At 49.9% G+C, this 25070-nt stretch overlaps 6 protein-coding genes across 6 annotated transcripts; 2 read left to right on the forward strand and 4 right to left on the reverse strand.

Annotated features, from left to right (window-relative positions):
- Positions 1-346: 346 nt before the first annotated feature.
- Positions 347-9152, forward strand: Asppvi_000152 (glycosyltransferase family 4 protein; the record flags this gene model as incomplete). The annotated part of the gene is made up of 8 exons (XM_043296465.1): positions 347-505; positions 557-1477; positions 1529-3409; positions 3459-5861; positions 5908-7666; positions 7723-8182; positions 8236-8446; positions 8499-9152. 8 exons carry the CDS (start codon positions 347-349, stop codon positions 9150-9152), a joined length of 8448 nt encoding a protein of 2815 aa, XP_043152400.1.
- A 564-nt stretch (positions 9153-9716) lies between these two features.
- On the reverse strand, positions 9717-10672 carry Asppvi_000153 (tyrosine-protein phosphatase; the record flags this gene model as incomplete). Its single annotated transcript, XM_043296466.1, has 2 exons — positions 9717-10051; positions 10123-10672. The coding sequence occupies 2 exons, from the start codon at positions 10670-10672 to the stop codon at positions 9717-9719; spliced, it is 885 nt and encodes a 294-aa protein (XP_043152401.1).
- Positions 10673-11642: 970 nt separating this feature from the next.
- On the reverse strand, positions 11643-12994 carry Asppvi_000154 (uncharacterized protein; the record flags this gene model as incomplete). Its single annotated transcript, XM_043296467.1, has 2 exons — positions 11643-12651; positions 12711-12994. The coding sequence occupies 2 exons, from the start codon at positions 12992-12994 to the stop codon at positions 11643-11645; spliced, it is 1293 nt and encodes a 430-aa protein (XP_043152402.1).
- Positions 12995-13599: 605 nt separating this feature from the next.
- On the reverse strand, positions 13600-18834 carry Asppvi_000155 (uncharacterized protein; the record flags this gene model as incomplete). The annotated part of the gene is made up of 7 exons (XM_043296468.1): positions 13600-13791; positions 13858-14160; positions 14225-15068; positions 15119-15721; positions 15775-16101; positions 16155-17827; positions 17887-18834. 7 exons carry the CDS (start codon positions 18832-18834, stop codon positions 13600-13602), a joined length of 4890 nt encoding a protein of 1629 aa, XP_043152403.1.
- A 471-nt stretch (positions 18835-19305) lies between these two features.
- Asppvi_000156 (uncharacterized protein) lies at positions 19306-20242 on the reverse strand (the record flags this gene model as incomplete). Its single annotated transcript, XM_043296469.1, has 2 exons — positions 19306-19796; positions 19858-20242. The coding sequence occupies 2 exons, from the start codon at positions 20240-20242 to the stop codon at positions 19306-19308; spliced, it is 876 nt and encodes a 291-aa protein (XP_043152404.1).
- A 1189-nt stretch (positions 20243-21431) lies between these two features.
- On the forward strand, positions 21432-23850 carry Asppvi_000157 (Hsp70 family protein; the record flags this gene model as incomplete). Its single annotated transcript, XM_043296470.1, has 10 exons — positions 21432-21531; positions 21591-22189; positions 22246-22290; positions 22341-22410; positions 22469-22724; positions 22774-22879; positions 23010-23116; positions 23180-23378; positions 23447-23582; positions 23633-23850. The coding sequence occupies 10 exons, from the start codon at positions 21432-21434 to the stop codon at positions 23848-23850; spliced, it is 1836 nt and encodes a 611-aa protein (XP_043152405.1).
- Between the last annotated feature and the right edge of the window lie 1220 nt (positions 23851-25070).

The raw sequence follows: 25070 nt of genomic DNA on the forward strand, positions 1-25070 counted from the left end.
TAAAAAATTATTTTTGGCTCGAACCACTGCAGCACTAGCGCCAGTGTGATTTTGGTCTGTTTCCTATCGTAATTTGGGCGGCAAAAGCCGAGCTGAAATCAGTACTAAAATTTCGTTTTCTTAAGCACAGGGACTCTGTAGCTCAGCCACCATGGAGTTGGCTTCGTATATCTGTCATAGAGATGTATCACTGAGTCCAGCAGGCTCTACTTTGCATAGACAGCAGCAGGCAGGGTGGTTGTGGCTGCGGCCTTATATCATCGTCATATAGATCCGCACGCCCATGCCCCTGTAGTTTTGTGCATATCACTCGTTATCGTGTCCCTGATCCCCAGTTTCATTTGCCATGGGGACAGAATATCTGGGACTCCATGCCATTGGATGGCATGGAATGCTCAAGACCTGGTGGGACAAAGTACTCGCAGTCCTGCTATTGACCACCATCGTTGTGGGTTGTCTATACATCCTGTTCATTATCGGGAAGAAGCTTTATGCTCGCTGGGAGGTATGTTACCATCTGACGTCTCTCAACTCGAATACTGATGACCTGGTGTAGGGGAGACGCCAACTGTCCGCCGCCCCCGTGGCCATCACCCGTTATCTTGACCGCTTGAAGAGGGAAACGAAACCTCTCCGTTCGCAGAACCCCGCAAAGGTGGATTTGAAGACATTCGGAGTATACCTGGGGTCAATATCCAGCCCTCCTAGTCCAGAGCAATTGTCCATACTGTCGCGATGGGACGTTGTCGTGGTCGACCCCCTTCAACCTGGGGTGGTGAGCGGTCTATACAATTATTGTTCCTCCACCCACGTCCTTGGTCGCCTGGATGTTCAAAGTTTGGTAAATCCAGATGCGAGCGTCACAATCGATGAAGTCATTGAATGTTTGTGTGTCGTTGCTCAAACAGTCATCTCGAATTTCACCCATCCGCAAGGAAGGGAGGCACCCTTTCACGGAGTCCTCTTGGCAGACTGGCAGAAGCATTTCCAACCAGTTGTACTCAACCAATTGGTCCAATACCTCAATGGTGTTGGGCTCGATGTATGGCTGGAGATGTCACCACCTGACTATCTCAGTGAGCGCGAATGCCGCGACATCGACATAGGCCGCATTCGCGGTGTTGTTTACCGCAACGGTACGATATTCCCCGACGGCAACCAACGGGACTACTTCCAGATGGAAAAGATGCGGACTGTCATGCGAGTTGTGGCTGCGCAAAAAGCTATGGGAGGCTGCACTCACGCCATGTGGGAGACTGTCCAGGATGATGTGGACGTATCCCACCATGTTCTTGGACGGACGTTCAAGTGGTGCGGTTACAACAGCGCCATGACCTGGATTGGTCCTCAGTCCGCTCTGACCAACGCCGAAGTTGCCACTCGTCGAACAATCAAGAACGAACCCCTGGGAGCATTGATGTGGTTGAAGGACGATATTGTGCTCAAAGCGCACGACAACTGGCGCTTCAATGATAAGGTGAGTAATCCACTCCTCCGTAGCGAGTGCTAAAGCTGACGCACAGTTCAGATGACGGGAGTCTCAGCTGAAAATGATGCTCGCTACGAAAGTCTAACGACCTTCGTACCCGACATCCTCGACAAAATGGCCATCGTTCCCCCCACCAATCGGTCGCTGGTTGATGCGCGCACAATTGATATCGCCGCGGTTGACTGGCCATCAAAACTGGATTACGCGCACATGAATCCCTTCTCCGTCTCCTCCGACGGTGTCGACTACACCGGTCTAGGCTGTTTCCAAATGGGTCATGACTGTACTGAAAAGGATATCAATGACCTCCTCGAGGCGCAACGGAACATCCGCGACCTAGACCTTCTCGACCGGATTCAAGTAGAGGAGCTGCGTCGTATGGCAGCGGATCTGCGTGCTCTTCTTAAATCGCAGAAAGCTTCTATCGACTCAGGTGCCATGTCTGCGACAATCCAAGATTTGATTGATCTCCTTTCCTCCGGCAACGGTGCGGAAAATGACAAACTTCGAATCTGGGTCGGTCTACACTCCGGATTTCGCACGCGCAGTGAGTCCCAGGTCTGGGGAATGTGTGAGGTTGATGCCCTCACAGGCTCGATGGATATTTTTATCTCTGGCAAGACGGTTGATCGGACAGGAACCATCTTGCACACCTTCCTGTCGCGTCGCAGGTTCAGCCGCTTCGAATGCCTCAAAGCGGAAATCGCTCTCGCGGCCGCCAGAAACACCCTTTCTCCGAAATGGGATCTGCCTCCTCGACTGGTGAACGACATCGAAGACCTCAGCCCCGCAGAGGCCCTGCTGTGGATGCAGCGGTTGACACTGTCGACATGCAAAGAGTCCTCCGATTTAGTCGCTAAAGTCGGCAGTTGCTGTGAATATCAGCTGCTGGAAGTCCCTACTCTGAGCCAGTTGCGAGCTATGACTTCGACGGGCTATCTCAGCGGGGAAGTGCCCGCCAAGCAGCTTGTCGAGCGGCGTCTAGCCTGGTACAGCGACCAGGGCTGTGCATCCCTCGATCCCAGAAGTGCTCTGGCACTGTTTGAAGAGATCGACACGCGTCTTCCTGAGATACTCATTGAGGCAGACGGCACGAGTCTGGCCCAGCTTACCGAAGTCATGGAGGCCATTCTCCAACCGGGCCAAATTGATGTAAAGGCAGACTTTCTTGCCCTGTCCGTCTTCTGCGCCTTTCGCAAGCTTGCGATGAACGAGATCTATCTCGAGGTTCTTGATCGCAACCCTCGTCCAAACCTCCACCACGTCCAAACATCTTGCTTCGCTGAAAATTATGCGGTCGGGGCCAGGTGCGATGCTTACATCGACATGACGCCCAAGGCCATTGGCAAAATCTTGTCCGACCGTATCCGCGCATACTATCGCAAGCATCAACCGCCTCGACGAGAGGAAGCCTTTACCGAGCTTCCCACTGCTTATGCGTCCATGGATATCGATCTGGATCCTAAAGGAGGACAAGAGGAACTCCCATTATCTTACCGCTTTACGTTCCTTGGTATCTTCGCAGTTCCAGCGCTCATTGATATCACTCTCCTGACGACCATCGGACGAGGCCTGTATCTCACAACATTCATGAGCAACGATGATAAGACCATGGCGACCACTGCCCTGATGGTTGCGTTGCTACTCTGCGGTGGCTTCGGCGGTTGGATCAGTTCGGGAGGCAGCTACTACCTATATGCCATGGCTTTTCCTGCAATGAGCATGTTCGTCATGACCCGGTTCATTGCTGGTGTAGCAGTCGTCTCCGTTGGAGCTATCTTTGCATTCATTGGCATCGGAATCGGCAAAGGCTTTGTGTCTGCTGTTGTCTTTTCTGCTTATCTGATAATGCTGACGATTTATTTGATGACGCTGTCTGCGTTGTCCATCTATCAGCTCCCTGGATTCCAGTTCCAGTCGGTAAGTATTCTCATAGACAGGATAATGGAATAACTACTGACCTTGGCAGGGCCGCACGGTAATTATGTGCTGCATTCCCATCCTGTTCGTTTCTCCCGTCCTTACGATTTGGGTCCAACACGACATAATCATCTATCCCTGCGTACTGGCCGTCTTTTTGACTGCGCTACTGCTTGGTGCTCGACGTGTGATTTCCAAGTGGAATAATTGGTACCTTCATATTCCCTGCATCACTGACGGCCAGGTAGTCGACTGGTACCAGCGGACGTATCTCGCCAGTGCGTCTACTGATGATGCGGATAAGGAGTTGGCGTCCACGGCCCTGGCCCGCCAGACACTCTTGGCCTCTGTGCAGAAGGAACGGAAACGTTGGTTCTGGACCAGGTCCACGGCAGACCCGTTCGTCAAGCGTCTCGCTGATGAATATTCCGCGACCATGTTTCTGCTTGTGTGGTACTGCAAATTCTCCCGGACGAGGCTTCCGCTTGCCTACAGTCCGACATGGAACTTGCAGCTCAAAGCCGCCGTTGACACCATGGGCGACATGCAAAAGGGACTCAAGTTGCATAATGCTTTTCTTCACTGGCGGCACACGGGTAAAGACGTCTGGGGCGGGATTCTCTACTTCATCATCGCCCTGATGGACAAGTGGACAGCCTTGTTTACTGGCGAAGGACTGGTCGGACTCTCCTCCGCGTCAAGTGAGACTTTTCGCTTGGCTGTAGGCTTTGGTCTCTGTTACTACCTAATAGGTGCGGTCATCCTCGATGGCGTCTCACAGCCGCTGTGGACGCTGGCACATCAGAAGACGCCTCAGCCGATTCCCTCTCTTGAGTTTCTACGGGAAGCCACACGCAATGACGCACGCGCTCGACGAGCGCTGTACTGGCGCAATCTGCTCAAGTTCTCTTTCCTTCATATCTGGGCCATTGCAGTCACTTGCGCTCTCGTGTGGACATTTGAAGGGTCACAGAGTGCCACCATCATGTACCTGGCCTATATCGGTGCATATACGGGTCTCCTTTGGTATCAGTATAACAGAATTTACACTGGATCCCGATCGGATCGAGCACTCACTATTGGCGCTGTTGTTGGTTTCCTGGCTTGCATCCTGCTGCGAGTCCTCCCGAGAGATTTTGCTTACAGCGGTGTGCTCGGATTAGCAGTTGGCACCTGGACGACGGGGATTGCATCTTTCTTCAGGGCTGACGTGGCATGGCCCCGTGGACAGAACTTGACCGGTGTTGATAAGGACAAGGATGCCGTAACGTACACCTGCAGCACGCTGGAGCCAGATCCGGATTTCTCGCAAACGACATTATCAAATACCTTTGATGCAATCCGTGCTCTTTCTTCCGAGCTCCGGTACAAGTTGGACCCTTCTCAACACCCTGGCGCGGAGGTGATGCAAATCCTTCGTTCGAAGGGGGAGACCAAGACATCCGCCAGCTTGCAACAAGCCTTCCCTCAAGCAGAGACAATATTGCATCGCACCGCCGAACTATGGCAATCAGGAGAAACAGTTGTCGAGCTTGTTTCAGCACGCCATCTCATGCTGCCACCGCACGACCCTACCATGCGCGCCATTACACAAAGAACAGGAGACCGTCTTCACATCTTCATTCTGATCAGCCTGGACCTTGTTGGGGACGAGTGGGTCGTGAACATTCGTCGCAATTGCCGAGCCATCGCTGAGACTCTCGTTCAAGTTACGGCTGAAAGCCGACTGCAGCTTTCTCGCGATCATGCAATGCTAGCAGAGTTCTTGGTAGCTCAGGATCATGACAGTGGTTCGCTTGTTGTTCCTGAAGGCATCAAGCGCCAGCTCGAGAGCTCTTCCCCTGAAAGGAAACGGGTGATCGCCAACGCTCAAAAGTCAATGCTCCGCCATCTGCTCCTGGGGATGGACCCTGAGAGGGAATGGGATCTCATGCCTCGGCACGTCCATGTCTTCTTGTTAGAAAGAGCATGCGGCCGAACGACTCATCTTTCTCCAGCCGATGTGGAGTGGATTCGTTCCCGAGCCAACCAAACCGACGCAGTGGACCTTTACTGTCTCGTTGCGAGGTATAGCTTGAGTACTTCCCTAGCGGTACTTGTAGGCCAGTACGCTGGAGCCATCGCTGCCCATGATGAGGACTTTGGACCCAGATCAGATTTCCGGGACTCAAGCTATGATCAACTGATTACCACGGCGACATCCGAAGCCGAGCTCAAGAACCGGGGGCTTATCGAGCTTATCCGAGTCACAGTCATGAGGTTTCTTCAGAAGATTCGAACCTGTATCAAGTTCACTGTGATCTCCTTGGTCGCAGATCCTGAGTATCAACGAGAATTGAACTATATCCTTCGTGGGCAGTCGCTGGTCTTCTCGTGGCCCATCACATGGATTCTGACTGCTATTTGGTCTTTCTGCAAGGCCCTGCAGGGCCTTATCCTCCCCCTTGTTCTGGTATGTCATCCTTTCTCTATCCACAGTCTGAGCTAATACTCTGCAGTTACATGGTCGAGACAAGGTTTCTGCGCTGTATAAGAACATGAAAGGACAGAAGACAGTGTTGGAAAAGAACCGTATCGTCCTTGAAAGTTTGAACGGTGTCACCACATGTTTCATGCATATCGAGACAGACGGGTCTTCTCGACTTTACCAATACTCCGGTCGCCAGGAGCAAGAACCAGATCAACGGCAGAGTCTGGTGGCCATCAACACATACACTGACAAGCTCATCCTTCGCAATCGGGAAGAGTATGATGGCAAGGGAACACTGCGGAATGAGTTCGTATATGATTATCCTGAGACTTCCAGGGCAAAGCTTCCCATGCAACGACAATGCCTTGCTGGTGAGCTGGAGGGACAAGTAGTCCAGTACGACCAGCGAGGGTACATCACCACCGGCTCCGCCATGAGAGGAGTCAATCCCGTTCAGTTCCAGTACTGGTACCGCAAGCATGCCAAGTTCGACGACGAGCTGCTTCGTGCCGAGTATGTGTTTCCGCATATCAAAATCAAGGTCGCATGGAGTATGCCGCCACCCGCACGTCCGGAGCGTCTGGATAAATGGATCCCCTATCCGCGGGTCACTGAGGCTGTGTTTATTCAGGAGGGCGATGTCTACAATGCTCAATGGACATATGATCACAAGTTCCATCCGATCATTGCGACTACTCTGAACGGCGAACACATTCCCACGCCGCCCATGATCAGCGACGACTGGTTCCATGTCCTTGAAAAGCCAACAGGGTGCAGCTTCTTGCATGACAATCCGCTTGTGTCGTTCTCCTCGACTAAAACGAACATTATTGCCCGTTATCTCGGATTGAATATCAAGCAATATCCGATTCCAACCTCGCGTGCTCGAACACATCTCTGGAAGTCCTGGAAAGCGTCCAAGGAGTTTGATGCGATTACTGCCCGGTGGCTAGACGAGATTCTGCTTCGATCCGATCGTATTCTCCGTCCGTACTGGAGGCGGCGTGACTTTGGTCGCCTGGATTCAGCAGCGGACTATCTCGACGCCCAGGTAGACACCATTCTCGCTCGTGTCGATATTGATCCCGAAATCAGTTCATGGACTCAACTGGCCTTCAAGATCAGCGACCTGTACAGTTTCGGCCAAGGAGGTGACGCAAGGATCAATACACGCACACTGTCGACGCAGCTGCAAGATACCGACAGCGAACTGCATGTTTTGGCGATGGACACTGGCACATGGCCCAATGAGCCAGGCGGTGTCTCTGCATGCCGAAGGGACATGGTCAACGATCTGAAGCATATCCGGTGGCACATCCTCGCTGAGGCGGCGAACGACTTTGGCGTCCCCAAATTCCAGATTGAGCGTAATGTGCAGTCGCTGACTGTTCTGCCGCAATGGGGTTTGGACTTCCTTAACCCGACACACGGTGTCTTCCAAAACTTTTTAGACTCCGCAGTGGTCGAGAAGTCATACGACACCACTGTTGCAGATATCCGACGCAACTTCCTCCCCATCCTATCCCGCATAGTTCGGTGTTCACGAGCCGTGCAGCTCACGCGCTCACATATCGAAGAAGCGACGCGTGCCCTAGTAGACTTGAACACGTACTTTGAGTCGTCTCGCAGTTGGAACGATGTTTGGATGAGTGACACCGTCAAACAGGCGTGGAGAGAAATGTGGCTCAGCGAAGACACGCCCGGCGCTGTCCCTGTATCACAGTGGCTGAATTCGGAAAAACCCACGCTACTGCAGCTTGACTCGGCATTGGACATGTGGCACCGCTGTAAGTTCTTAATCATTCCTGGCCGGTGCTGTATTCATGATCACTGACTGCGATAGATCTCTTCATCTTCTCCATCCCCGTTCCCGACAAGATTCCCGATGTTTTCCAGGTTTCGCACCATTTCACGGGCGCTACGTACGGTGTCCTGTGCAAGGTAAAGCGTCAATGCGCCTTGCATGTCTGGGACCATTGCGTCTCTTTCCGTGAGATGACCACATTCTTGTCGTCCGCTGTGTCCTTCGATTCGACCTTCGTCAATAGCTCTCTCATTGGCTTAGGGCATCTTTCGTGCGTTCTGATCCAGCACCACGCAGATGTTGTCCTTCCATGTGCCGAGTACTTCAATCCGGGATGGGAAATCGAACTAGGAACCTGCGAAGGCGCCCTCGAACATCGCCGGACCTTCCGTCGAAAGATTGACCCAGTTGTGAACGGCATCACAAACATGGACAAATACAAGCCAATTGAGACCATCAAGACTGCTACTCCGACAGTAGTCATGTTGTCACATATTCGGTATGCCACTTAAGACTTGAATTTGCCGGACTGAGTTAACTAACCTCTTGCAGATATGTCAAAGACATCAAGACAGCGATCATGGCAACTGACCTCATTGTCAATATTTGGGGCTTCAAGGATTATCGGCTACACATCTACGGAGACATGGAGCGTGCGCCGGCCTACGCCTCGGAATGTCAGGAAATCATCGCCTCGAAGGGCCTGCGTGAGCACGTTGTCCTGAAAGGATTGGGAAATCCATCCGTAGTCCTTCAAGACGCTGTAAGTTATATTCCGCCTTCCTTTTCTTGACGATGTGGCTAATCCAATACAGTGGCTGTTCATGAACTCGTCCATTTCCGAAGGTCTCCCATTAGCCATGGGCGAGGCCGCATTGACTGGTGTCCCTGTGGTTTGCACCGACGTTGGTGCATCGTTTTGTGTGGTCACCGACCGCACCACGGGTAAGAAGTTCAGCGAAGTGGTTGCACCCAACGATGCTATATCCCTGGCCAGCGCTCAGATAAGGGTGCTGGCGCTACTGGGCCAATGGAGCGCTTTTGCCGAGGACGAGGAGGGCTATGCGCCCCCAAGCTTATCGCTGCACCCTTCGCGTGAAGAGGTAGAACAGATCACACGGCGTATGTACGAAAAGGCCGAGCAACGTCGCAAGCTTGGAATGCTGGGTCGATCGAACGTCTACAACAATTTCTCGAGTGATCGGTACCTCCGGGAACATGAACAAATGCTCTGGCTGGGCAAGTACCAGAGCCGCAGCTACGTTGCTCGAGGCCCCGGTTCGTCGAGTAACTCCAGCAGGATTTTCAAGGAGAAATGGAAGTCGTCGATTCTGATTGAGCAAACCGAGGAGCTTCTGACAAACTCGGGCACGTGGTGGACTCCCTTTCGCCCGAGGTCCAAGCGAGGAGGTCGTTTTAGTGGCACGAACACGATCGAAGGAACTTCGGGGACCCAGACACCAGTTTGATCTGGGATAATTCTAATATATAATCATCTGTGCTTGAAGACTTACCAGCGATGTATACCCGCATATAGTGCATATAATTTTCTATGTTGTACTCATCATGAATCAATACTAGCTCCCTGCATTAACTAGCCCCCTGCATTGAGATCATGTATATCGTTGTATACCGGTCATTTCGCTGTCATTAATCACTTGCAACCCTGAAGAAAATTGTTCGGAATATCACAAAGAGGGATATACTCTTTGTTGCCTAGAAATCGCGTATACAAGAGAGTCGGAGGCATATGCGGACTCGGAGAGTAAGTACATTCAAATCATTCATTCATCAAGACAGAATCGCTCTCACTAGATACATGGATACTGTCTGTAATTGCAAATATCACATAGCGATCAACAGACTTCCGACATCAGTGGAACTTTATGCCTTCGTTGAAGGCGAAGAAAATGTACTGCATGATACTGCTAGATGGCATAGCATTCACAACCTTATTGCAAGAATCTATTTACTTCAGAAGTAGAGTATACAGCCAACCTCTACCACCAGATCTAAAGCGGATAAGCACCACTTCATGATTCCCCTCTCAACACAGCCCGAACAGCCTCAACATCAGCTTTGCTCATACCAATAACATCCACCACGAACTTCTCCATTCCGCCATACTTCTCCTGGACAGCTTCCAGAAACGCCGTCATGTATGAAGCCTTAACGGAAGCAAATTCCTTGAAACCCGCGGCTCCGGGAGAGCACTCGGGCCATGCCTGTTGCAATGAGCGCAGAAGATACTCTTTCTCTGGCTCAAGGCCGACTCTCGTCAGGGCGTAATCTCGCGCGATAAGTTCGTTCGGAACACCTGCAAGGCTCAGCAGCAGTGCCGAAGCAACGCCGGTACGGTCTTTACCCGCTAACATTGTGCAAGTGCTAATCAGTAACGTCTTGCTTAGTGTTGGGGCTTAATGGCCTGGTTCAACATACAATGGCAATGAAAGAGTATAGCTTTCCTCTCCCCTGTAGATCCAGCATTCAATTCATCTCGGATGTAGGTTAGTAGATCCTTGAGGCTTGGTACATGGGACTCCATGATATATAAATACATATCCCTATATGCATCGTTGCCGTTGTTGGTGGTGAAGTCGCTCAGGTTGACTGGTGGGGGTGTCCCTATTTGGGGCTGCCAAAAAAGCTTGATCTGCTCATGTAATTGTGGAGGGGGAAAAAGCAATCTTTCCCTGTGACTTCGAAGGTCGAAAATAGCACCCAGCGACAACTCTGACACGAGTTGGGATTTTCCGACTTCTGTGAGATTGGTGAGGAGTCCAGAGCGGTAGATCAGGCCGCGCTGGATTCCCGGGTGGCCGATATGACCTAAATCGCGGAGATTGAAACCCCCTTCAACGATCCGGAACGGTGGCTCGCTAAGAACACGAGTGAGGGCATCCGATGGAATATCCTGGTCGATCTCAATGTCTATTAAATCTGCCAGCTCAAGATCGGAGGCAACGGGGCTTGCGGTGATGGAACCCATCCTTTGATGACTAGGTATATTACTGGCTCACTGTTCAAAATCACGGCGCATATGTCTCTCTTCAGAAAGAATGGTGACTTCTATAAGGACCATGATTGATGATTCAGGGCTTCTTAAATGTCAGTTTCAACCCACATCACTACGTCAGGATGTCTTAGCCAAGGCTTCATCTCGTGTCCGCCAGCCTATAAGATCATTGAGGGGCCAGGGTCTTTTGAGATCTATTTATAGCGCTATCGGAATTCGGGATGCTCAGTTCCTCAGATCTGTCGCAGGATTTCTAGACCGCATAACCTTGACAAGCTCTCCCACCTGCTTTGGCAGTAGCATGAATCTCGTTTGATCTTCCCATTCATGGAATCGAGATCCCTCCCAGCCCACGCTATGCTCTGCATATAAAAAGGGCGTACATTTTAATAAAGCTGTGAAAATAGGCGAAGGTAAAATATGCTGGAAGAAATATCAAATCCGTGGTTCTCTCAAAAAGTAGGGTGTCAACTTGACAATTTAGTAAGGAGAATCCAGATGAACAAAGGCGTCAGTCCTAGTTGGTGTCTCTGCTAGCTATTTTACGACACTTCTTTGGATTCCATACAATGCACCATTCCTCGTCCTCTCCAATCCACTCTCCTGCAATGTGTGAGTCATACTGATCGGCGTCCCCTTCAAAGTAGTCACCATACTACTCAGCCAAAGTGTGGAGAACGTACGGGGTCTTCCCTAGTGGAGAGGTAATCAGTCGTTTGAGCCTTGCCACACACAATTGCTGTAGGATTCGAACCCCCTCGTCGCGGGGTCTCACAATGCCAAAGATGGCTGCCACTTCTTGGCCGTTATTTGGAACCTCTCCGCTCAGGACAATTGCAGATGTTTGAGAGGAATTCCACTCCGGATGGTCATCCCTGTCATCTAGCGCCAGGAGGACACCGTACCGGACAGTTTGCTCCGTGGTGGGTCTGATTGCAAAAAATCACTCGGGAGCGGTTCTGCCTTGATGCAAAATGATACCTGGGAATTGCGCAAGAAATCCTCCCCGTTTATGATGGCGTAAGCTACCATATGTGGAGAGCTTGTGTGATTTAGTATTTTCGGACAACCCTTCGTTTCTCGCCCAGATGGATTTCGATTGCCCGATGAAAGACCTCGGTGCCCACCGAAACCCTTCGAACGGTAGCCGGGGCAATTCATTGAAAACCAGCTCCCGAGGGAATGAACCGATCATTCGGATAAGACACTGCATTCGCTCATCGCCAGTCCGAAATTGGAGGATGGGTCCCGGATTCTCCCCAGGGAAAGTCGCAATGCAACCAGGCTCGTCCTTTGTTTTACTGGTTTTGCGGTTGGCCATGCCTCCCAGGAGACGTGTAAATTTCTGTGCCAAGTTATCGCCTTCCTCGCCGTCCTTCAATATCGGATTAGAGATAGGAATTAAGGGCAACATTGTCCGAACGATCCCGCTGTAGACGCCAGGAACTTTCTCCTTGTAGTGTACTTCCTCGCGCCACAGGTCGTCGAGCTCCAGTTGACCATCGTTGAACTGGAAGAAAAGGTTCTGCGCCAGGACACCCTCTTGTAAAGTCCACAGCCGATGTTGCCAGTTTGATAAGTAGAGCCGCGCAACTTTCTCGATGACGTCGGCTGATAGGTCGATCTCCTGAATCCACTTGTCAAGGACGAGGGCACGATGCGCGCCCTTATAGATATTCCGCATGTTGCTGATGGAACTATCACGGATATCCTTGTACTCTGGCTTCTCGTTGCTTCTCTCATCCGACAGAATACAGAGGGTGTCCATCCAGAATCCAACTGATCGATCCACTGGACTCCTGCTCTCAGAAAAGACTTGGGGGCCGAAAACTCGATTTCGGGGCTCATCGGGCCGTGTGGTAGAGTCCAACTCGTCGAGGAGGCCTTGAATCCTAGAGAGCTGGCACTCGGGTAGTGCATTATCATTCTCGTTGCCCATACCATCCGACCATCTGAAGTGGTGGGTTGTCAGTAACAGAGATTTCAGGCAGAAAAAAGTAGGTTGCCTTACATGTGTGAGATTGCCACGTATTTCTGTTTGGATTGGGGGTTATATGCAACCAGTTTTAGTCCGGCGTCTGGGGTCCATGAAACCAAGGAAGTCTCACCCTTGGAAATCACAGCGATAAGCTCAGAAATGGAAACTCCAGCGAAAGAGCAAGTGCAATCAGGTCGAACATGCTGGGTCTGGTATGACTTGTTCTTGATACCCTGGCCTGAACAACCCATTTCGGTCCAGGCCTCAGGTCTTGATCCCGCCGAGGACACACAAGCCTCCGACGTAATAGAGGCCATCGATCTCCAGATCTGCCATGAGATTAGCTGTTTCTCCCATACACCAACGACTGTCATTGAGCAGATGATTGGTGAGGATCTTGTTCGATCCCCACGGTTCTAGGGCTTAGCCGTCGCAATATCATGAGATTAGTAATAGAATATACTAGGGAAGGTCTGCGTGCTGAATTAGTTTGAAGCCTGACTAGGGAAAGTAGGATTCGTGACAAATGGTGTGAACAAATACCTAGATACCTGTATGGAAAATGGAGATGTTGTGGAATGATGCTCCGCCGGCAAGAAGTAGCCAGTAGGAGTGAACTCATGCTTGCGCACAAACTTACGAGGGTCGAATCAGACTGTTGGTGATGCCAAAGATGTGTGGACGGAGTGCCAGGTTTCATTAACTAAATGATCTAGAGTACTGTACTACCGTACTTGGTAAGAGATTACATTTATCTAACTCCTGCTTCCCAGAGAACCACTTTGAACGGCAACAGCCGCTGAGGCTGAACGTATATTTTGTCGACTGTCTTTTGCTAATTCATTAAGGTTTGACTGGTCGCCTATGTCAGAACGGACACACATAGTTAAGCTAATCTTCCCAGATGCTAGGTTGCTCACAACTATGCAGCCAGACTAGGATAAACACTGTATGACTCCGTCGAGAAAATCAACCTCTGCTCTTGTCGTAGACTTTCCGGATCGACGTATATTTTCAACCCCATGCTCTCCTTGCCCAAGTAGTAAACTCTGAAAACGACGTAGATATCTGGCTCTTCCAGTCCCACGTTAAGATCAGTCCACATTGTCTGCATCTATGGGTGACTGTTAGTAAAGACTATTGAAGGGCACGATAAAGGACCTAGGGTGCCGAAACTTACTCGTCTGTACTGGCTCTTACTCATGAAGAAAGCACTGTCGCACTCCTCAGTAGTCGTCTTCACTTCTATATAGTACGTTGGATTTGAACCATGCCACCGTGCGTGAGGCAAGTACCCAGCGTCAATCAAGGTTGTGGTTAAGACTGAGCTTGTGTCGCGGTAGACTATGTCGGCAGTCTCAAAGCCATACCAAGGTGCAAGGTCGTGGTAGTCGGGATGGACGCAGATATGCTTGCGAATGGTGCTGCGCCAGTTGTCACGGCTAAACCCTGGAAGATCTGACGACGACAAGAGCTCAAATACCTAGAATATTACGAGTTAGCTACTTCTGATTGCAACGGAAGGGATGTAGGAGGGCGAGTCTGACAAATAACTCTCCAGCAGCACCGATCTTGATATCGTGTGCAAGTTGATTCTCAGATCGGACCCCGAAGGCTGATTCATGTGAAGTATTTGCACCACCCCCCACTGTGTTCATTGGGCGTTGCAGAACTTCAGAAAGTGTGAGCGGACGAGCCAGTCTGATGACTTTGTCTAAAAGCTGAATATACGGATGATGCTCAGTGAAAGGCCTGGGAACTCCATCCGGGGACGGCCAGTCGGGATAAGGAACAGTGAAAGGCCGCGGGGGTGGAGCTGACGTCCTGTTGTGAGTGACTATTGTCCTCGGTAGCTCTACTGCGGCTTCAGGGCTTGCGCGTGGTGTATCCCGTGGTGTGTACATACCCTCCTCACTCTCCTGAGCATCGTCCGATCCAGAGAAAACGTCGCCCCCTTCAATACGACCGTCTGAGATTGTCGTGTCTGTAGGTTCAGATTCTGGTTGTATAGCGATGTCGGGAGAAACCCGAACAATCCCATAGCCATCTAGACATTCACCAATCAAGTCCTCCGGAGCGAGAAAAATCAATGCGAAATATGCTGCGGAGTCCCTCTTAAGTCCAAAATAACGCCCCAGGGTTTGGGGAAGGTCACGGCTGTAGCAGCGTCGACGGTCACTCTGGTCTCTGGGAATGTAAATGTGTAAGACAGCATTAACGTCCTCGATATGCACCGAGCCCCTATCACTCTGTACTCTCGCCGTCACTTCGTTTAACTGAAGAACAAGTGTCTTTCTAAAACCAGCGCTTTCATAGACAAGTACATTTTGCAATTGCCGGAGCCTCTGGCCGACAGTTTCTTGTCCTTCCTCACTGTAATGTAAGATGCAACTATAGTCTTTTTAGCAAACGTCTCGGGCAACTCCGGCTACTAAACTTACCGGTAAATGTGTGCCGCCTTTTTGCGGAACTCCCGTGTTTCCCTGGAGCAGTGCTCGTGGGATGGCTGATCGACATCAGTCTGCTCCTGGACTGCTGTTGACATGTATCGGTTCTGCAGACCGATACTTCCCAGGAGGTGGCGCAACCGCCTGCCTTCTTCAAGAGCAAAGTCCAGAATGGGAACTTTGTCCCGAAAAGCAGCAAGATATTCGACTCTGTCTGCAATGAAAAATGTATCGGTGGGTTTTAGTATCTCCACAGTTCCACTGGGCAATGCTACCGGCAAAAACTTAAGGTGTGAAAGACCCATGAGCTCATCTGCCCCTGGCCGCAGCGCATTGAGGTTATAGATGGCAGTTTTGACCGCACCAATATCCACAACCTCACTAGATGCTAACCTCCTGAGTTGCTCGATGTAGGTCGCTGTTCTCGGAGTCTGCACATTCAGAGGACCGCGGAAGAAGCTCTCCAGCTCCAGGTATACAGCGCTGATGCCATACTGTACTCCAATTTTTGGAGCGTCTGCCCATACGCAGGATTCAGGCGTCACCCAAGATTGTTCTGTCGGAAGATAGACCAGTTTCTGTTCAGTGAATTTGCGCCTAGGATTCAATTAGCCCCGTACCGACTTTCATGTCATATGCATAACTCGTACAGTATCATAGCGTCATCATCAGGTTTCTGTATATTCTGCGAGATACAGCTGTAAATTGTCTTCAGGTCATCCAGAGCAACATCCGCGTTCTCTTTGCGCCACTGAAGCTCCTCGATGTACGTGCCGACGTCCGCATCACGAACAGAGAGTATATCCTTGAAAAAACATGATACATGTGGGTCGTTGGAGTATTCCGGGTGAGTAGCAAGAGGATGCTTCGTCCGAAGAGAGGGATGTCCGTTCCAGACACACTCTTCGAGAGATGCTAACTTTAGAATCTCCCCTGGACATGCGGGAATGCAGACATATTCACGACCCGTGAAAATCCTACATGAAGTTGGTTAACATTGGTAATCTCAGCGGTTGAGGGAAATACTTACTCCCGCAATCTGACGGGATCATCGGGAAACCGAATGAAGAGCTCCTTATACACTCTGAAGAAGGCGGCCTGTGTCTGGATGTTATGAGTGGCTTTTTCTTCTAGGTAGCAGAGAATTGTCCAAAAAAAGTCAATATCTTCCTCTAGATGCACCTCAAATGAGGCTAAGAACTCCCATCCCTCGATACCATCGGTTGCTAAGTTAGCAGGGATATCAATGAATCTGTCGAAAATCTCCTCGACAGTTGCGTCGGAACATAACTGCTGCATCTCCTTGGATGGATAATAAGTATATTGGAGACGGGCCTGGGAGTGATTCCGACAAGGAACTTGCATGTTTTTCAAGGCCTTGATCACGCCCGGTGAGAGATCTGATTGGAAGCTGCTCCAGTATGTTCTCAATATTCCTATCAGGGTCATGGGGCGATATTTTGCCATGTGCTGACACAGCGTGGATAATCCATCTGTCCGGGGACTTTTTAGCCTTGGGATGCGGCGAACCAATGCCACTTCTTCCAGCCACTGCTCCCAAGTGCGCCCATTACTGACGGTCCCGGGTGGTACAGCCTCAATATATGCGCGGTGGATAATATGCATTTCAAAGGGAGGACAACTCTGCTGGTCGACCCCGCACTGCAAGTCCTGAGCGAGGTGTTTGGTGCCATATTCTCCCAGAGTCTCGAAGTATAAGTCGTCCTTGATAATCTCGGCACCCAAAGTGACAAAAGCACGGTAAACCCGTTTTCCAGTCTTGTCCATGATGAAGATGCGATTGTCTAGGGTTTCATCTTTCCCCAGGGTCCTGAAGAGGTACCTCAAGTGGCTGACTGATTTCTCTAGCGTGACCCCATGGCGTACATCGTACAGCTTCAGAATAGACCTCACTACTCTGCTTGGCTCGCAATGTGCTACTCCCAATGTTTCAATGAGTTCTCGTCTTGCTTTGTTTTCGAGCACACTCCGTTGAACGATTCGTATGTCTTTCAGGCCCTCGGGTATAGGAATCCCTCTCATATCATCTGGGAAATAGACTGCAGAAGACCGAGCTGGCAACAGGGACCCGTCTGAAGTGGGGATGAGGGGCATTTTTCTTATTCGTTCAGTCAGAGAGGAGCGTGCTGGCTGCCGTTTTAAAGCGCGCAGAAGCAAAGTTGCAACTTTGGTATGCCAATCGTCGTCTAAACTCGAATCTAGGAACCTTGGTGATGGGCCCTCGAGGTATGGTTCCAAACGATCCAAGATGGATTCGTAAGACAGATTTGTCACACCAAGATCGGTCAAATTCTCAGCATGTTTAGTCCAAATGTATGACTGCGCCAGGTAAACCTCAGGCTCGATATCGTCCAACAGAGGTTGACCATGATGATCGCAGTGCTGTGATGACAGGTGCTGAAGCTTCCTTGGGTATTTCAAAACACCTCTTCGGGAAATTAGAATTCTGGATTCCTTTAGGCGGTCGAAAATCATCTCTCGAAGGTCAGCCCAGAAGGGGTCGTGTATGTTCGTCCCCGGAAGATACTGTAGCCATTCATATCTGAGCGACGTGTGCTTACAGAAGTAGGCGACGGCCTGGAGAAACAATTCGCTAATACCGTCGCGGATAGCATAATTTCTATCGCAACGATGGACCCCTTGTCGATTAGCTTGTGTGATAAAGTCCGATTGGATGAGAAACTATTTGGATATTAGCGGACCGTCTTTGATCAGAGTCCTGGGCAAAAGAAATTACTCACATTGAATCCCTCATGACGCATCGGGAGGAAGGAATACACATACTGGGCCTCAATGAGAGGACTGAAGTCCTCCTTCACTGGGAAGGCCAGGATTAGGTCAACCTCGGGTTGCCCAGGGCGACTGGGATGCTGTGGGAGATTGGAAAGGGTGGTCTTTTCAAGATGGTAAAATTTCCTCAGTCGTTCGCCATTCATCTCTTTGGTAAGTGTAACCAAGTGCTTTGATAAGTCCTCGTTGCGCCTGAAAGATATCAGTGTCTGCAGGGGGGGAATCTCAATCGTGAGCTTCTGCAGTTTACGGAGAAAGAGCAGCATCGTGTCCGGGATCTCCCTTAGCTCCGAAGCACGACGCTCAAAGTCGCCTCCGTCTGTAAGAAAGAGGGTTATTCGGGTTTTCACACTAGGAGGTAGTTCCCGAGGCTTCTCGTTGAACGGAGTGATCATGCCTAACCCACTCTCCCCCTGGCGGTGCTCAAAGAAGAAGCAAAATGGCCCTGACTGGATAGATACTTTGTATGCAACCTTGAACACAGATTTGAAGCCAATGCCTTTGTGGCCGATATAGCCGCCTGTTTGTTTCTTTGAACTCCGGTGAATGCTGCATATGGCCCGCACGTCATTCTCAGTAAAGCCGTCCTCGTTTGAGTCCACAGTTATATGATCTTTATGTAGAGTGAACTGAAGAAATGGCTCCTCCGCTTGACTAGCAGCATGGCCATAACAATTATCTTCCGCGTTTTGGATAAGCTCGAAGATGAACCGTGTGTCCGCGTCGTACAGGTCTTCTGCCACGTGTACAATCGCACTTCCAGCTATAGTCTGCAGATTCTTGAAGGCCTTCAGTGCCTCTTCGGACAGCGCTTTCTGAACCTCGGGACGGAAGCCACCGTTTGTCACCCGGATGTCGTCCACAATCGCCTGCGCCTGCTCAAGGGACAATGGTGCCATTGGGGAGTCGTGGATGTAAGGTACCACAATAACGGTTTACTGAGTAATGATGATTCCCTTTCGCAAGCTTTAGTTGCGTGGATGCAGGGTGGTATCGCAGCTCGCCGAAACGTTGAGATACAATAGGAGACATCGTGTGACCATAACGGCCTCTGGGTCTCTCGCCCACTCTGGTGAGCTAGTGTCACTTGTCTCCGACAAAATCTGCCTTGGTGGCTCCAAAGTTGGTTTGCGGCGCAGTCAACTTGCATTTCCTTCCACGGCAACATGTTACATACCAGAACTAAATCGACCAGGTTCATTTTTAGGGGATATTCTTTAGAATAAATCATTGGACAAGAAGGCGGGCATGTTTTGTTTGCCAATGGAACCGCTGAGTGAGTAACCCAATCATATTAACCTGACGAGATGCACTAATACTAGGGCGGTCGTCGCGCCAAGCTAATAATAAATAGTACGACATCCTAAGGATTATTTCTCATGCATTACCACAACTGCTGGAGACCATACCTTGTGCTGGTTGTAGTCCTCGGCATTTTCGGAACCAAAGGCTAGGACGGCAGGCTGAACACAAAGAAGTATCCTTTTCCCGTCCAGCCTTGTATCATCTTCGTCGAGACGATGGAGCCGATGGGCGCGCATCATTGGGTTTGAAACTGTAAACCTTGGTAGCTCTCGCAGGTTTGGGCAGCTCATGAAAGCCCGTTGGGTCCAGAGGGAGAGTGCCAGCTGTGCCGCCCCATCATACAATGACAGGAGCTCTCGGCCCCTTTGGTTGACAGCATCATTATTTCCAACCTTACGAAGAAGAGTGCGAGCGGGACTGGTCAGGAATGTGTTTACAAGCCCATACACTAGCTTCTTGGTCATGCCCTGTAAAAAGGCCTCTGCGTTGGGATCCCTTGTGGTGGAAAGGTTTTGCAATGTCTGCGAGCGCCAAATGTGCGCTTTTTGCTCATCAGCTGCTTAGCCAGTTCCTGTTAGCTTCCATCTGAGGCCATAGCATTGATATATCCTACGTACCTTTGATCATGATGTGGTATATTCTTTGAAAGTACCCTGCTGCAGAGATTTTGTGATCTCCGTCAATCTTTGGGAACGCAAAAAAGGGATCTGTAAACATTCTTCCGAACAAGTCTTTCGCTAACAAGGCGTGTAAGAGGACCATTGGGATTTTATTCTGTGGGATAGAGATATCCTTCATCATTGAATTCCAATCTTGTTGAGAGCAGCATTCGGTCAATTGATGGATGACCATATCCTTCTCGATTTCGGCGACATCCTCAAAATCTGCAAGGGAAGGCAAACAGTGTTTCTTGGCCCAGGACCGTATGCTCTCTGTCAATTTGGACAGCTCATCCCTAATGGACTGGTCTTCCTTAGGAATGTATCCATTGTTTGCTGCCATTGACTGGAGAGCATTTTCTTGCCGTGCAACAACTATGTCCTCCAGCTTTTGGTGCTTATCCTCTATCTGAGCTAGGTTGTTTTGGAGTTTCTGAATAACCGCATCCCGGTGGGCCAGTTCAACTTCTTGCTGGCTAATATGTGTCCTGTATGTGGTTAACTCATCCTCCAGCCGTCGGATCGCAGCCTCGCTTTTCTGAAACAATCGGCTGTTTCCGCGTCCATCTGGTCAATTTGAGCCTTCAGCTGGCATGTTTGAAGATGGTATTCGGCATCGCTTGGATGGATTTCATATTTTAAGTTATCGCCATCTTCATTCAGCGTGACTGGAGACAACGGAACCTCTTGAGCAGGCTGTGGCAAGGCTCTGTGTTCAGCACTTAGTTGCTCCGTAGAAGATGGTAACGGATCTTTCGGAGAATCTGATCCCCACGGCGACAAGACCTGCCCTATCTGCCCTATAATAAGCAACAATCCTGTACTGAGTGGCTAGTCGCTAGCCCACCTTTTTCCAAGCACTTGGCATTCCCCAGTTACTTCCCCCTTTCTGAGAAGGAGATGTTGAATGGTGATCCTTCCGAATATCCCTTTCTCTCGGAGAGAGGTCCCTATCATGAACTCGTCGCGCGCCTTGGGTAGGTACCTGTACCATGAGCGATGAGATTGCGAAAGTTGAGCGAGTGAGAAGTATTGTATCTCACCATTCGGCGGGTTCGTCTATTTGCGGAAACTCCCTTGCCTTCCGTCGTGTTACCGGTCACGTCCATTTCTCGCCTTAAAACAACTGGCTTGGTCGTAAAGTCTGATCGTGATTCGTCTTGAGAATCTTTGAAAAGATTATCTTGTGCGGGACCTTGGGGAATTTTATCCCAAAGGATACGCTAAGTTGACTGGAAAATTGGTCGCAGGACTTCCTCCACTGGGCATGCTCATGGCGGGCGCTGAGGAAGTGCTCGACCATCCGCTAAGCCACCGGGATCGCTCTAAACAATTGGCGCGAATTATCTAACCCTGTCTCCTGCCCAAAATAGTAAAGGCTTACCCGCAGCAATGCGTGGGTCGCAGAACTAGAATACGATAATACTCAAGGGGTAGTAGGAGGGGAAAGGGATTTCCCCATTTCCCGCTTAGCAAAGAGCAGCTCTTTTTCATCGCCTATTCCAACCTTCACTCCGAGCTGAAGCATTAGGATGTCTTACGATAGAGCAATCGTCAGCAAGCTTAGCTCGCTTGCCCTCGACTCCAAGCACAAGATAATCGTGGGGGTCGACTATGGCACCACGTTCACAGGTACTATTATTTTTATAATCTGCCTCCACCGAACATATAACTAACAAAGGGCTGCAAAGGAGCGAGCTACGTGAGCTCCAAAGGAAGCGGTTTAAGCGATATCATACTTATCAGCACCTGGCCCGGTCCCTCGAGGGATACCGAGACCGTCTTCAAGGCGCCGTCCCGGATTGCATATGCCGCCGAAAACAATTCACGTGTTACAACGAATCGCTGGGGTTACCAGGTCGAGCCTGGGATGTCATCATACTCTTGGACAAAATTGCTGCTGGACCAGGGCGCCCCTCTAACTCAATATGATGATAGTACCCTTGAAACCGCTTCCAAGACTGGCATTCTGAAACTGCCAGAAGGGAAATCAGCGGTTGATGTCGTTGCTGACTATTTATCCGAAGTTTATCAGCATATACTCAAAACTATCTCCAAAAATATCACAGAGGCAGACCTGCTTATCACTCCACTCGAGTTTTGGTTCACTGTCCCTGCCATTTGGTCTGATCGGGCACTGGATGCTACAAGGACTGCTGCTCAACGGGCTGGCTTTGGGAAAACTTCCCTGCGGCCAATGGACCAGATATTTCTGATCAGCGAGCCGGAAGCAGCGGCGGTCACAGCGCTGAAGAAGTACACAACCAGTAGTATGGGAGGATCTGTCAAGGTCAGCGCAAGTCTTTGTTACTTTGTTCGAGATTAGTATCTCATTACCGTTTTCAGGCAGGAGATGGAGTTCTTGTCTGCGACTGTGGCGGTGGCACTGTGGTAAGGGCTATTGATGGAGGCGCTGAATTACTCAGATGCTCACTTGTCAGGACATTACTACATATTTGGTCCTGGAGGTCTTCCCAAAACTGAAGTTCGAGGAACTGTGCACAGGAATCGGTATATCTCCTCCATTAGCTTTTTGGTCTTTGCAGGCCTATCTCTAAATGAACTTTAGGAGGCAAGTGCGGGTCAACCGCAGTCGACCGCAACTTCTACAAGCTGATGTCGGACCGTTTCGGCGATGCATTCGACAACTTACCCACGAAACGAAAGGGCCCTGGCAGTGAATTTATGAAAAAATTTGAGATCATCAAGAGAGACTTTGGAAATTCTGACGAAGAGACCACTTTCGAGTTGCCTCTGAATATGACAGTGGCTAACCCAGATCCAGAGTTCTTCGATGAAGAGGAGCGATTAGTCCTTATTTCCAGGTTAAGAACCCTTGCTCAACTCGATCAATGTGCTGCTGACTCGTCTTAGTGCTGACTTGCGTTCCATCTTTGATCCTGTCATAGAGCAAATCGTCAGTCTAGTCCGACAGCAGATCGCTGATGCTAGAAAGGAGACTGGCAAAGATATCATTAATGTATGCTTGTGACCGATCTCTTCCCTCTGCCCTTCCGCAAGTAGACAGCCACTCCTTGGCTTTGCATCCATGAACATCCCTCAGTTCATCTTTCCATTGATTTGATAACACAGGTACTAACGAAGAATAGAGAATAGTTTTGGTTGGCGGATTTGGCGACTCCGAGTATCTTCGCAAAGCCTTCAGAACTTCGTTTGGGTCTACGGGCAAGATCACTATCACCGTCCCTGATAGTCCGTAAGCATTGTCCTCTTTCGAAAATGATGTACTTCGAGACACCTAAATTGTTACATAATMTAGACAAGCTGCCATTGTCCAAGGAGCTGCACTACGTGGTTTGGAGGGTCTCCAATCAACGACGAAGCGATGCCGTCGACACTACGGCTTCAGTTGGGGCAACCGCTTCCGTGCTGGAATCGACAGTGAACGTAATGCCTACTATGATTCCTATAGTGGCAAAAAGATGGTGTCTGGCATCATGAAATGGATGATTGCTAAGGTGGGTGCTCTTGAATCGGCCCTATTGGACCACAGGTTGCGGAACGTGCTGATATAGTCATTGAATAGGGAGCCACATACACGGATAATTACACGAACACCGTAACAGTATACCGTACGCACTATGAAGATTCGACGCTGAGGAAATTCGACACATTTTACGCATGCGATATGGCGGAAGCTCCGGAGCGGCAGGAAGACAGAGGTTGGTCTCATAGACTTCGAAGCGTATCCTCCCATCTAACGAGGCCACAGCTGTGTATACGGTTGGCGACATCATTGTGGACTTTTCCAATGTGGACTTGGCGATGTTTCCATCGAAAGTGATCAAGGACGAGCGCGTGTATAAACTCAGCTATGAGCTTAAAGTCACCTTTGGTGCGCGTGAGGGTGTGCTCAAGTTCGAAGCCCTTAGCCAGGGGCAGACTATTGGTGAGACAAGCATCAATTTTAGCGCAGCCAAGTATTATTGATTACAGAACCATCATATATGGTGTATGCAATTTAGAAGGAATCAGGAAATGCCATATCAACTAGCCTCTCATCCGCGTCGTCTAGGCTATGTTGAAGGAGCGGCTCACATCTTGCCGAGGCGGAAACGTTGTATGTAGCCACAAGTGTGGTCATTTCAGCGTTGATTCCACATGTACTGCGTTTTCTATCTCTAGAGAGAGCGTCGACAGCAGCGGGCCATATCTTCTCCTAGTGACCTGAGCAAAGGACAAAATGTCGTGGGCACAGCCGAGGCTCTCGGCAATAAACAGGAGCATTTCATTTGGAAAGCACCTCAAAGCGGAATTTGTTTTTGTCGCAACACTTCGACTGACAGGCCGAGCCTCTGGTGCGGAAAGCTCAATTTCCATGGGAGTCAACTGTGTTGAAGCCTGCCGTTGATGGCGTCCCATCCCTGAAGCACAAGCGACATCATATCACAACCTCGCAAGTGGGTCCACCTGTGTCTCCTCCTCGTGTTGATAATATCTTTTGCACAGTAGTATTGCTAAATTAATATCATGGTAGCAGATGGATACGACAAGTCTTCCTTCTGTCCCTTTTTTTGGAGCCATTCTCAAGAGGTACAGTGGAGCTAAATCTGCTTGACATTGTATTCTTCAGTTTCATGCAAAAAGCTCAGAGACTGCAGTTATGCGGTAATATGTAGCCACAGAAAGATCACGCTACCATTTGTTTGTTTTCGTTTTTGGAGCTCACGCTTGGCCATCAAAGCGTGGCTTCTAAGCTCACACCAGACAGTGGAAGCTTTTCCATACGACTCAATCTCCGCCTATACGAGCCCTACTTGCTTAGTGCTGACTGTTGTGTTCTGGCAAGCTTCCTTGTCGTCGCTCTTAACAGGGGTTCTTCTGCACTAGGTCCCATGCTCATATTCTACTGGGTCAAACACGATGATCCTAGAACTTTGCCGCTTCTGCATTGCTATAAATGGTCATCTTCCTTGTAGGGTCATTCGTATTGGGGTTGTTCTCGGAGCATCCTCGTATTGCCGCTATTGAGGACGAATACGATACTTGCTGAAATAGGAAATGCATGGATGCTCGATGCCACAGTTGCATTCTCCCTGGTCATTATGTCCCATGGCTTTCATTCCTGATCTGATCCTACCATCGCTTCAACTGAACTCAGACAAAGACATAAATAGACCCTCATAGCCCTCAATCTCCTTGAATATTCT

This window comes from Aspergillus pseudoviridinutans (assembly GCF_018340605.1).
Source record: "Aspergillus pseudoviridinutans IFM 55266 DNA, scaffold_1, whole genome shotgun sequence".
NCBI lineage: Eukaryota > Fungi > Ascomycota > Eurotiomycetes > Eurotiales > Aspergillaceae > Aspergillus > Aspergillus pseudoviridinutans.